Source organism: Anguilla anguilla, chromosome 5 (genome assembly GCF_013347855.1).
Source record: "Anguilla anguilla isolate fAngAng1 chromosome 5, fAngAng1.pri, whole genome shotgun sequence".
In the NCBI taxonomy this organism is placed as follows: Eukaryota; Metazoa; Chordata; class Actinopteri; order Anguilliformes; family Anguillidae; genus Anguilla; species Anguilla anguilla.
In genome coordinates, this window is record NC_049205.1 from 61,057,616 (window position 1) to 61,071,269 (window position 13,654).

The 13,654-nt window shown below is 44.3% G+C and overlaps 1 protein-coding gene across 7 annotated transcripts in view; it reads right to left on the reverse strand.

The window, feature by feature from the left end:
- Positions 1–6,916: 6,916 nt before the first annotated feature.
- LOC118228475 (follistatin-related protein 5-like) overlaps positions 6,917–13,654 on the reverse strand; it is a 168,396-nt gene continuing 161,658 nt past the window's right edge. For all 7 annotated transcript variants that reach the window (XM_035420024.1, XM_035420023.1, XM_035420019.1 and 4 more), the window contains one exon: positions 6,917–7,649. In XM_035420024.1, the coding sequence (XP_035275915.1) occupies positions 6,947–7,649 (703 nt within the window). In that variant the 3' untranslated portion in view covers positions 6,917–6,946. The remainder of the gene's footprint in view (positions 7,650–13,654) is intronic.

Genomic DNA, 13,654 nt, shown 5'->3' on the forward strand with positions numbered 1-13,654 from the left:
GATGATTTGGGGGACTAAATTGGCAGTTGAAATATTAAAATTACCTACTACCATTGTGAAACTTGATCAATATCTGCTGATTTTGTATCAATAAAATGCCCCACTGTTTTATATTTTGCATTATATAGTTCCAAAAATATTACCGATACGCACAGTTTAAAAACGCACTCTTAATACTGTTTTACGTGAAGTAGGTTCAGCTAAAATGTAGAAAAATACAAAGGGCTGGTAATGAAATATGTTCGAAGAAATGCACAACATCATAACATCATAACATAAGCAAAGTGCCCGCTTGTAACCTACACATTTTTTAATTAAGCGTTGTCCTTTATGACAATTTAGGGTTAGCTCACCACACATTATATTCAACCAAATACAATTTCATTTGTATAGCACTTTTTTTATTTTATTTTTTTATTTTTATTTTTTTACAGAGACAGTGTCACTGTAAGATACTTCACAGAGGAAACGGAATGGGAGCAGCAAAGAAAATAGGGGGAGAAATTAAACTGAACAGCTAAGGACAGACAGTGAATAGACTATTAATCCCAGTGACCGCAAACAAAAGGGAACTTTTACCTTCGCAGGTACGGTCAGGGTCGTAGCGAGCCTTTTGATGTCGAAGATGAATTCGTCTGTTCACACGGCTTTCCCAATCAGGACATTATGTTTGTGAAGCCGAGGTCTTTAAGCGAATTACTCGTTTCTGTTAAGCACTTACTCACAGCAAGCGCTCAAATGGGCAGAGGTGACAGGCAAGACATCCTGAACAGCACACGTAAAAAAAGAAAGGAAAAAAAAGAGAGAGAAAAGGAAAAGATTGACGCAAAGCTATTTAAAAGAGTGTCACTTGTGGCTTTTTATGAAAGCTTATCATATGGGGGTTTTCAACAGGAATGACCTCATAAGGGTGGGTAGGCCACTCACAGCTAACCAGTATCCTGGCCCAATCGTATATCTTGGCTGAGTCACCACACCCACCTGTGAATGTCCACCTAGGCAGATCTGGCTCACCTGACACACAACACAACACAACACAACACAACACAACACAACACAACACAACACAACACAACACAACACAACACAACACAACACAACACAACACAACACAACACAACACAACACAGCTTGTCTATTCCTACCACTAAACTGTACTTAATGCTTAGTTTACCTAAAAGCTAGACAGTATCTAACAGTGTTATCAAGCCGGGCCTTGAATACCCCTAGTGTTTCTGCCTCCACTACATGTCCAGGCAAGCTATTCCACACCTAGTTCTATGCAGGCCCAACTATATGAATATTTTCTGGCTACAATGCTGAACAGTACTGTGCATCACTCCATGTGTTCTCCATAGCGAAACCCGGAGTGGAAACAATACGCAACGAGTTTGGTAGCCAAGCAATTCATCCCCCTGGGACGGCAAACAAAGAAGAAAGAGCAAGAAGTTTGGTTTAGTTTATGCTCTGAAAACTAGGACGGCAGAAGACTTCGGTTGCTTCGCTTGAAATATGACTTGAAAAATAGAAAGATGTCTAGCAGGAGGGTGAAGACGCCAGAAAGTCATTCCCAGGTCTCAGACTCAGACTCTCAGACTACGGTGCATTAGGAGTGCATGAATGCGCCTTTTGATGATGTCATGATGCAATGCGCCACCTTCCTCGGGTGATAACGAGCGTGTTTGCTTCTGTGGCAGTCGTTTTAATCACAAAATAATTTTGTTGCAGATACACTTTTCTCTTTGTTTTTTTTTTTCCCCCCTTTTTGTTTTTTTGTAGGGTGGCAGTGTAGTATAATGGGTAAAAAGCTGGTCTTGCGACGTAAAGTTCGCAGGTTCGATTCCCGGATGGGGCACTGCTGTTGTACCCTTGAGCAAGGTGCTTAACCTTCAGTATATATCCAACTGTATAAATGGATGCAATGTAAATGCTCTGGATAAAAAAATGCCTGTAATGCAATGTAAAGTACCGATGCAAATTGCAGTTAATAACTAATAATGAGAAATGAGTGAAGGAGAGAGATGGAAAAGACTCTCTCCTCAGTGACGGCTCAGTGCCCGTAGAGAGTTACGGAAGAACAGCTGCCCCTGAGCATCGCGGGCTGTCTTTCAGCACGCAGTCATGGCTGTCACCATTTCATTTTCGTTTTTCTTCTGAAGTAGTTCACGTTAGTCGTTCTTTTCATTATGCGAATACATGGTTGCAGGCAGTGCTAATGCTAATCGTGGTAAATAAAATGAACAAATGATAATGACCATGATGATTGATAATAATAATAATAATAATAATAATAATAAAGAAAGAAATTATCTCTGTGCTGTGAGGATGAAATATGAAATATTCCTCATGAATCCCATGGGAAAGCTGTGTTTAGCTTCTGTCAAATTTATGTGAGATTTTCCAGGGGTACACCCACGCCCCCCCGCCCCCCCAAACCCACTCCCTTCCTTCACAGAGATGCTCTGGAGACAGTTCATGCGTGCAGCTTGAATAAGCAAACTGTGGTGTGACCAGCTGACCACTAAGGGTCGCTGGTGAGCAACATTCATTGCCTTGGAATCATTGCCTGCCACACTGTCTTTAATCCTTTTACGATGTGAGATCACAAATATGTGATGAGAATGTTCTTCACTGAACCTTCTAATGCTGATGTAACAATCACCGCTGGTAACTGAGTGCAATGAAGTTCTAGAACACTGACTTGGAATTTTGGGGGAAAAGAAAAACCCTGCTCTTGCAAGCAATAATCTGTCTGCAAAAAAACAAAGATGGACGGGCTGACCCGTGCTGGAGCTCTTTGCCTCTTTGTTTATTTCAATTTGGCACAACCAGTGGCCTTTGGACCGTGACCGAACGTGCGCCAGCAGGACTGGCAGCCCAGTTCCACAGATCGGCCGCTTCGCACGAGGCATTTCAGAGGCCTTTTTTTCCCCCTGCAGGTAAGCCTCTCAGGTAATCTTCGCCTTGATCACGGTCCATTCAGTGGCTGGAAAGGAAGGAGAGTAATGAAGCGCTTCACACTGAGCGCGATCCGTCCCACAGCGCTCATCACAACTAAATGAAAGGGAGAGTCATTCCTACTCTCACAAGTTCCATCATATTAAAGGAGGAAGAGGCAGATGAACCAAAAGGAAATGTTATTAAGAATATCACATTTCACATAGGCGTTATCTTGTGCCATTCATAATATAAATGTATATTTTTTTAAATGTGCTATTCAGCAAGAGGTATTTTGGTGCCTTGGAAATAGGGTCAATAGTGCATGTTCCTCCTTGGGCCATTTCAGAGAGAGCTGAAAGCAGCACAAACTTTTAATAACGCACCACCCAGAAATTCTGTGAATTCTGGAACAGTCTTTTAACTGGATGCAAGTCCATGATTTATAATTCTACTCTGATCCTGTGAAAAATATGCCAGTATACGAATAGATTTATAATTTTCAATATAAAATACATCTATGAGGAATGAAAGATATCAAGAAAAAATATCAAAGACAGAATATGTTACTGACTACAATGGGCTCCTGTGATTATACAATTCCGAATTTAATGTAAAAATGGCAAGTCATTTCTTTGTTACTTTATTAAGCCATTTGTTATGAAGTCGTTCTCTTGATACCTTTTGAAATGAAAATTCCAATTTTATATTCTATGGCTGTGCTTCTTTGAGGCCATAAGTTTGCTCTTATGAAGAAAGGCAACAAAAAAAAAGAAGGCACAAAATGGTGGCTTTGAAGCAACGCTCAACACAGGAGGAAATGTTGTTTTTTTACTCTCATCGTACCTCAGTTTACTTCCTGACAGGGCATTCCTACTTATCTCTTCATTTAACAGTTGTTTTATGCAATATGCTAAGTGCCCCAGAACTCCTTCATTTATGACTTACTCTGATTTGGATTCACTTCTGTCATGTTACTTTCTTCCTTATTAAATGGTAGTTCCTTGGTATTCACCCTTGATTTGGATGGAAAACCATAAAGAACACTTCCGAATGTCTGGTATGGAATCTGAAACGTTCCTATGCCGACTGTGGCTGGCAGACCCCCAGGGTGACACCTAATTGGCTGTCGTGCTACTCAGAGCGGTAGTGAGAGGTTCTGTAATTGGCTGTGTTAACTAGGGCGGTAGTGAGGGGTTCCGTAATTGGCTGTGCTCTCCTCAGGGCGGTAGTGAGGGGTTCTGTAATTGGCTGTGCTCTCCTCAGGGCGGTAGTGAGGGGTTCTGTCAAGGGGGGAGGATTTCTCTACCAGCTCGCATCAGCGGAAGTAACAATTTTTTGGGCCTCTCAGGACACGTAATGACATCATAAACCTGCAACCTTGAAGGACTGTGCTGTAATGTTTGAAGAAGAAGCTCCCTGAAAATCCTAAAACTCAGAGGGAGGTTTGCCGTACGGAAAGTGAGAAACTATCATCCACACTACATATTTTATAGCAAGTTATTTTGAGAATATGAGGAATAATTTCACACATGAAAATACACATCCAGGATGTACACTGCCGTTGTACCCTTGAGCAAGGTACTTAACCTGAATTGCCTCAGTAAATGCCCAGCGGTATAAATGTGTTGCAAGCAAGCAAAGTTACTTTGGATACGCGGGACTGCTAAAGGCCTGAAATGTAAATACCATAAGGCAGCGTGTAAAGGAAAATGTCATGTGGCACTACTTAAAGTTTAGTGTCATGGCGGAAATACGCTGCGCATGATTTATCGAAGCAAACCGTTGTGTCAACACAAAAAAGAAAAGGGCAAAGTACGTTTTAAAAGGTGTTGGCTTTATTGTTTTTGTCAATGTCAAGCATTTTTTTTTTCTCTACAGGATCAGGAACCACGTGAGTAAACATACACCACATGACTAGACGTAAAAGGACGGACAGTGCCATGATTGAGAACATCACAATGCATCCCGGAGAAAGGACTCTGTTCTTTAAAAAAATAAAAAATAAAAAGGAAAAAACAAATTTAGGCTTATTTCAGTTTCACCACAGTCCACTCTACGATTGAATACTTACACTTGGGTAATATTTAGCATCGGATTTCGACTGTGTTCGATTCTTACGTGTTGCTGACGCAACTTTTAGCGTTGACTCTGGCCACACGTTGAGTGGCGCTAGAAATGACAAGGTGAACTCAAAGGGTGACTCGTTCTAGATGACAAAAAAATAAATAAAAATAACAACACGCTGTTATGCTCTCTTGTCCTTCAATGTCGTCACTCCGATTTAAAGACAGAGCCCATGGTGGTTAGTTCAACAGGTACTCTTGGTTTCTAAAAAATAATAAACTGGCCACTCAGGTGAACTTAGGATAACTAATAAGTGGTATGTCCAAAATTCCACTCAGGTGCTATATACAGAACACACACACAAAAAAATGGGTAACCACACTTCAGCTAAATCAGCTAAAAGCTATGAAGTTTGAGAACTGCAGCTCTACATCAAATTAAGTACTATAAAAAAGAGTGTATTTTGAATGATTGCATTAAAAAAATTTAAAAGATTCAATAGAACTCAACAGGTTGCATGAATCTTAAAAAATACAAAATTTTGATGACACACTTTTTTGAATTGACAGCCATGTTACAGGCAATAATTCAGGGACAAATAAGTTCAAATGGAAAAAGTGGCAATACCCTCATCTGGAGTTTAACAAATGAAAATGCATAGACTATGCTTGTCAAGTATACTAATCCAAGGTGAAAGAATGGCTCTTGTACTTGTCCAAATTATAAAATTATTTGAAAGACCTGGAACCACAAATTAACATTCCTAACAATAGTCACAAGCATTAAAATTTACTGAATAACTGTATCATTTTTCCCCAAAGCTATTTTCTAGGGCTAAAAAAACCTTATCAAAATGATGACCTGAATCTTTTCAGATAGTTGGACAACGTTGGTTAAGTAAAGATAAATTTGGAACATTTTATGACTGATTGTACACGGTACTCTTTGCTATCTTAAAAAAAAAAACTTATCCTGGTAAACTACTGTAATCTGACACCTTTGCTTTGCTGAATATTGTGACTGAAAACTACGGAAATATTTTTAAAATAAAAAACAATTTGAAAACAGAGATTTCCAACCCAAACTAGTTCACCCAAAGCTGGAACTCTGAAATAATAATAATAATAATAATAAGGAAGTGTAAAATTAATAATAATAGAGGTATGGATGTCATGGACAAACATAAATTCTGATAAATTACTTCTCTATTTTTACTAGCGGAAGCCAGAATTATTTTTTATTTTTCTCTTTCCTTGTGATAAATGGATGGTTATTTATCATTACTCTTTTTTAAAGTGCGCTCATTCAAGGCACAAACACAAGAGTAAACCACAGGCCAGTCTCTGCAGTGGGGAGATACCAAAGGAAAGGTCAGCCAAAGAAAAAAAAAAAGAAAAGAAAAAACGTATGTCCTCTGTTTGTCTGTTTGCTGCCAAGAGGAAAATCGTTTGGACAGAGGAGCCACACTTGACAGGGGAATTTTACACCAGCAGGTCAGATTCGCCCGATGTAAATGAAGAACGATTTCTCTTCCTGTTTTTTTATTTTTAATTTTTTTTACAGTTGTTCTGAACCCACGGCATTATTCGCTCTAATCTCATAGTTCAGAAAGCCCTTGACTTGAAAACGTTTTTCTCTTCCAGATAAATTTTTTTTCTTTCAAATTTCTTTACACCCGAAACGTAAGCAAAGTTGCTCTATTTACTTGTTTTAATGAGGGACTGACATCCAGCTTATGAACAGGAAACTTCTAATTTAATTGTTTTGCCTTCACTGTGTTTCTTCTTTACATTTTATAAACCATAAGAAGAGGGCATGTTACTTGCAGCCGGATCCGAGGGGGGGGGGGGGGGGGGGGGGGTTGGGGTGGAGGGGTGGTGTGTGGGGGAGCGGAGCAGGGGGGGTGGGTGGGATGGGGTGGTTGGGAGGGGGAGGGGGGGGCCTACGCGTCCCCCACCCACACCACCGTGTTCCCCTTCAGGACGTCTGTGATCTCGCAGTTCAGCTTGTTGAGCCGGCCGTCCAGGATGAAGAGGGACCCCCGGGCGGGGGTCATCAGGTACTGTCCGAACAGGCCGCTGCCGGCCATGACGCGGTTGCGCCCGCTCCAGGGCCAGTCGGCGGCGCCGGTGGGCTCCCGCAGGCTCTCGATCATGCGCAGGTTGCCGGTGGCCAGCTCCACGTACAGCGCGTCCGTCTGGCGGCCCGAGCTGGCGAAGGCGTGGTACTGCCGGGCGGCGGTGAAGGAGGGCTGGAAGGCCAGGTCGGACACGTGCAGGTTGGTGTGGATGTCGTACGGCTCGCCCACCTCGCCCCGCTCCGAGACTGGCTGGACCCGCAGCAGGCCGCCCGCGTCGTCCACAGCGACCAGGTAGCGCCCGTCCGGCGAGGCGTACGGGGTGCCGGTCACGTCCCGGTTGGGCCCGATCACGGAGTCCGTCACGCTGTCCAGCAGGAGCTGGGGCCCGGCGGCGCCCGTGGCGGCCTGCCTGCAGCCCACGACGAGCAGGCCCCCCAGGTGCGTGTGGGCCAGGGAGGTGGGCACGCAGCCGTGCGACCGCAGGCTGACGCTCCTCACGGTGGACATGGTCTCCAGGTCGACCTTGTGCAGCGCGGGCTCGTTCTTATGGAAGACGTATCCGAACCTAAAAAAAAAAAAAAAAAAAGGAGGAAGGAGGAAAGAGGGAGGAGGGATCAAAAAAAAAAGGAGGGAAAAAAAGTACTGGAATCAAGAAACAAATTTTGTAAAGCTGAAGGTAGCGGGCGTCTGAAGAGAAGGAAAGCACTCGTCTCTTTAAAGCCGTCCTTCAAACGAATTTGAGGAAGTGTAACCCCCCTGCGGTGAGCTGGGAGGGACTGCCAGTGGCTGTGTTCCTTTCCTGTTCGGCTTCTGCTTCTGTGTCTATTCTTCAGTACGGGAGATAAAAAAAATAATTTAAAAAACTGTTTATCGGATTGTTTCTTTACACTGCTGCATGGAAAGTGCTCGGAATGAAACTGATTTATTGTGGCGTGAGCGGGTTCTTTAAAAACACGCGCTCCCAGCCAACGTCTGCCAACTGAAGTAGGAAAAGGAGCCTGTTGGCTGCTTTAAAGTGGCATTAAGAAACAGAGCCGTGTTAAAAATGTTTTCCTCTCTGCGTAACGTGCACGTTAAGCCCCTCTGTAAAAGCCCTGCTGCGCTGAGCATCGCGGACGTCGGGAGGATGAGGATTTGCAAAAAAAAAAAAAAAAAAAACGGGGGTGAAAGCACTCTGTCCAGCTAGGCCTCTTCTCCCACCTGACTAGGTGTTGATTAAAACGGATGGGGTGAGAGGAGGTGGCTTCAGGGCAGAGATTGCTTTCTGGTGCCGGTTCGAGATTGTCCCCCTGCAGACACGAGCGCGGAGCACTGCGTTCACGTACCTGCATCGATGTGCTTAAATGCGACTTTGAGCAGACGGGGTTAAAGGTCATCGGGGCTGAAATAGCCGTTTTGGTAGAGATGGAGTGCGGCTGTCAAACCCGCTCCCCCGGAACTGTAAAAAAATAATTTGGCTAGCCCCCGAAGAGCTGGGGCTCCAGACCAAAAGCGTCGTTGTGACACTGTATGTTTTATGATGCTCTCCAAGCGCTTACATGTGTGATTGAGTGTCCTGCGCCAGGTCCTGCAGCCCCTCTGACACCGACCCCTTCTCATTTAAAACCTCCCGGTGTTTCCACAAGGACCCACAGAGAGGTGCCAAACCCCGGCTTTACTGCCTGCGGCCACTGATCGCTTAAAGGCACAGAGAATCGTGTGGGGAAAACAAAAACATCTGGAGAGCACGACCGTGCATGGCTTGCACAAGTCATTTACTGTACAGTATCCAAATAACTTTTTTTGTCTCATCAGCTGTAATCGTAAAGCCCGTTCCATTTGGACTTTTTGCTGCCACGGTAAAACTAAAACAAATCAAACGCAGGCGCTGGAGCGGGCGTGCGTTCTCAGGCACCAGGTTTGTTATATAAAATCTGTTACATAGCCGGCTACTGGGAGCTACCCAGCGAGCATGAAAATAATAGGCACAGTAATCAAAAACTTATTAGACTGGACGTGTTGTTATTTGGTGTGTTAATTTAACAAGCCTGACCTCACGTCTCCCGGAATACAAACCCCGAAACCCCATCACATTCCTTCGAGGTTCACGGTTGGACAAATAGGGAAACTGCCTCCATTAGCAAAGCAGTTTCTGGCCTATTTCTTATTGTGACTTCTATGTTATGGTCGGCTAGCCTGCATTTTGCCACGTAAACGTCTGGAGTTAATAATATACAGTATATGCGCTGAGTACAGATTCCAATTTCCTCGTGTACTATGGGAAGCAAGGACAATACATAAGAAAAAAAAAATATATATATATGACATGTATGTATATAATACAGTACTAAATATTAAAAGTCTTTTTAAAAATAATAACCCATAATGAGACTGTGCTGCCATTGAACTGTGGGTGTAGTAAGCCCAAGCAGTTTCAACTGTGAGGCTTTAACCGAGCTTGGGCTTTAACTGAAGCTCTGGCAGTCACTCGCCCCTGTGGGGGCACCCATTGGCCTGCAGTTTGATTGTCGCATGTCTCTGCCAATCACTGTTTCACAGAAACACAATGCCTGCCCCCTGGGGAGAAAAATAAAAATAAAAAAAACTATAGGGATTTAAAGTATTAAAAATGAATTGTTTGTTTATATTTGAAGCATTTCTCACATGTATTGTGCAAGGATTAATATTACATTTTACAAGCTTCAGCACTCAAAATTTGAATGTTATTAACTAGACTTATTAAAAAAACACATTTAGTCTGGCTTTTTTGTCTCGTGATATTAAACATTTATATTTTTTTCAGCTTTTTGTTTCAATCTGAATCGCTGTCACAGCACCACAATAAATATAATGAATGAAAATATTTTCCTGTGTCTGTCTCTCTCTCCTTTTCCCCTGCTCAAGGAACAACATTTCACATGCATGCTTAATTATACAAATCGGTCTCTCTCTCTCTCTCTCTCTCTCTCTCTCTCTCTCTCTCTCTCTCTCTCTCTCTCTATAAATGTGTGTGTGCGCCTGCCTCTGAATTTGTATACATATATAATTTATAGACAAATTCAAATTCCAGACTATCGACTGTTTTTCTTCAGCGGCGTAATGTAACTAATGAGAGACACGCTTTCCATAAAATCTTCAGAATACAGTCGCGCTGCTGGGCGGCACACCGAGATCACAGAGCGCTCCTGCGCACTTTACTGTTCGCCCGGTGACTACGGTCCGTGCGTGATGAGGGAGCTCGCGGCTCGCCGAGCGCGAGCCCTATCGCTCACTGACAAAACAACAGGCAGCCCGCGGCTAATTTGGCGCATTTTTTTTTTTTTTTTTGGGAAGGAGAAGCTCGCCAAGACAGCAGCCAGAGGGACGCTGGCCAATTTAATCCCAGAGTACCCCGGGGCAGGACGAAAGCAACCCGCGTCGCACGGCTGCGGAGTCCGGCGGCTTGTTAGCTAACGACAATACCAGCCCACGGACCGCCGCCGTCTCCTCGGCCAGATCCGACCGCAGTCACCCGGGAGACACAATCGCGCTTCCGCTAAATAAATGTTTTTTTTTTCAGCGAGTTAAAACACGCGCTGGCAAACTCCTGCTAACTGGACTGGTTGCTGCAGATTGCACATGCTGATGCTGTGACATTTTTTTGCTACTTTTATCCGGCTAGTTTGACTGATATCGTAAATCATACGGTTCAAGAAATCAGTCTCGGTATGATGGAATATTGACATAAAGAAAACGACTTCGTCGGTCCTCCATGATTTCAACGAGCGAATAAAATGACTAACCATGAAATCGTAAGCGTTGCGCATTCTACAAGTTCTGCACAAGGACCTGATGACTCTGCCCTTCACACACACAATTATTCATCGTTTTTAACGAACAGACACGGTTGGACGACAACTTCTATTATATTTTATGCTGAGCTAATTCATAAGACGTGTCTCCTTGACCCTTTGAAGTGGACTCTCAGCTTAGCTGTTCATTCGTTCCAGGGAAATATTTCTTCTGTAAAAATGAAAGAAAGACGATGGGTTTCCATAGAAGAGAACCTCTGTGTGCTTCACAGCAGATGAAAGTGGTGGAATAAAATGATGTTTTGGATAAAAGGCAACCAGGCAAAGAGCAACCAGACCTAACACTTTTCAAAGCCGAAATAGAACGTAGGCAATACTGCAATACGGTGAAATAAAGTATAAATTATTAAGCTCACAAAGTTACATTGCAACACTCCACAATACACTTCACCTAAACTACAAATTGTTCCCATTAGAAAATGAGAGATATTGCAACATTGTCCAGTACATTCCATTCTATAAGGGTTTTGTTAATAAATGAGGCATCACGAGTTTTTATAGTACTGGGCTCATCTATCTTCAAATGATAAGAATGTAATAATCTAACCACAAGAGATGGGTTCTGTTTATTTAGTAAGGATGCACAACAAGATCTTTATAGAAACAGCAGGCTTGTACAATGGCCTGTAATACTTAAAAGAATATTCAGCTTAACAAAAAAAGTGACTTAAAATTATCAGCTGGGCAGCTGTTTAGCTTACTTTCAAATCTAGCAATGCAACGGAAACAGGAAAGAACAATTACAAGTCTGATACTGAAAAATGGTAAGCTCTAGAGTAAATCACAAAAATATATGTATTTATCCCACAAATTACAGAGCTACCCATATTTCAGATACATGTACAGGAAATACCCAGCCCTTTACCCAGGTAGACTTTAACTGTTGAGCCACACACAGAGTAGGAAGAGGGTATGATTTAATCTCAATTTCCACTCCTGAGTGAAGTTGACAACGCAGCAGACAAGCTAAAGGTGAAGCTCTCCACATGAGGTGAATCATACGAGAGCCACTTTGAATAATAATAATAATAATAATAATAATAACAGCTGAAGAATCAGCCGTTAATGAACGGCGACTGTGCGCGGACAAAAAGATCTCCATTACCGCTAAATCTGATCTCCATTACCCCCCCCCCCCCCCCCCCTTCCGCCAGCGGGGGCGGTGAGGAACGGACGCAGCCGCGCATAAACCTGTTGATTTATCCCGGGGCTGCAGCGTTCACGGCGAAGCGGCACTCGACTGCCACTAGGGGGCGCTTATGCGGCTCTCCCTGTCTAACCTCATAAGAGCTGCCTCGGGAAGAAGAATACATGGGTCCGGCTTGCCCACAGGCATCTTATGAGCCGCTCCAGTAATACATCTAAGGGAAGGGAAGAATATTGCAACTACCCACAAACATTATTTAGCACATGAGCAGACTTGAATACACAATCCATGCAATTAGATTATAAAGATGAGGGCAGGCTTAGAGTGGGGAGCTGGGCAATGGTTATGTAGTGGGTCTATTCATGGTAACTACTGTGTCATTACTTTGCTATCACACTACCCATAAGCATATCTTACACATTAATTACTAGAATATACAATATGGATACATACAGGACTGTAGCAGTTGAAGAGTAGTTACAATGACACTGAAAATTGGATATGGCTATAAATAGCGTATAACTAAATAAAATATAATAATGCCTTAAGCACAAAAACTTGTAATCCACTGGTGCATGACCGCAGCACAGGCTGTTCTTACTGAGTAATGATTATTTTTGCTTTATATTCTGTGGTGCGGTCGTATCTTCAAAGGCGTTTTGGTAAGCAAACAGGAGCTCGCCGGACAGATGAATTAATAACGAGAAGTGGGAGCGGAGGGGCACAGCTACACTCAGAAGTCCTCGGGCAGTTTTGCTGTTCTGCGACTTTGTCAGCAGGACCCAGTGCTGCCCCCTGTAGGCCAGGCTGGGACCCTGAACTAGAATGGGCCCCTGCCTGTTCCCCCCTGCCTGGTACCCCCTGCCTGGAACCCATCCACCCCCCCCGGCCCCACCAACCCCCCCGTGGAGCCAAGCGCACCCATAACAAAATGTTTCCCTTACAACAAATCTACCTTCCAACAACAAAAAAAAAAAAAAAACCAGGCACAGTTGAGAATCCATGCTTCGGGGCTGCCTCCCAGGGTGGCTAAAAACAGACTCTTAACTGGTGGGGTTACTTTAGGCCACGTCCATTAATTTGCTTATTCACAAATATACTGTTCATTTTCGGCTGATCAAAGTTCCTTTTGCATTTGTAACTCTGCCTGGTCCCTGTGGGGAAAGCCGTCAGTCATCTTTAGTTCAGCGAGAGCCAGCGGCTCCTGTGCATAAAAGCCCCCCCCCCCCCCCCCCCCCGCGCGCGCTGTGGGGGCCCCGTTTATACCATCTGCTTCCTGGCACGGCCGCGGAGGAAGAGCCCGTCCGCCGTGACCGCCGTTTGCTTCGGCGAGGTGGGGGGTGGGGGTAGGGGGGAGGGGGGTGAGGAGGGGGTGGGCCAGGGGTGGTAGTGGGAGGAGGAGGTGGGCCAGGGTGGGGTGGGGTGGGGGGAGAGGAGGGGGTGGGCCAGGGGTAGGCGGGGGGGAGGAGGGGGGTGAGGAGGGGGTGGGCCCGGGGTGGTAGGGAGAGGAGGGGGTGGGCCAGGGGCAGGCGGGGGGAGGAGGGGGGAGAGGAGGGGGTGGGCCAGGGGTGGTAGTGGGAGGAGGAGGTGGGC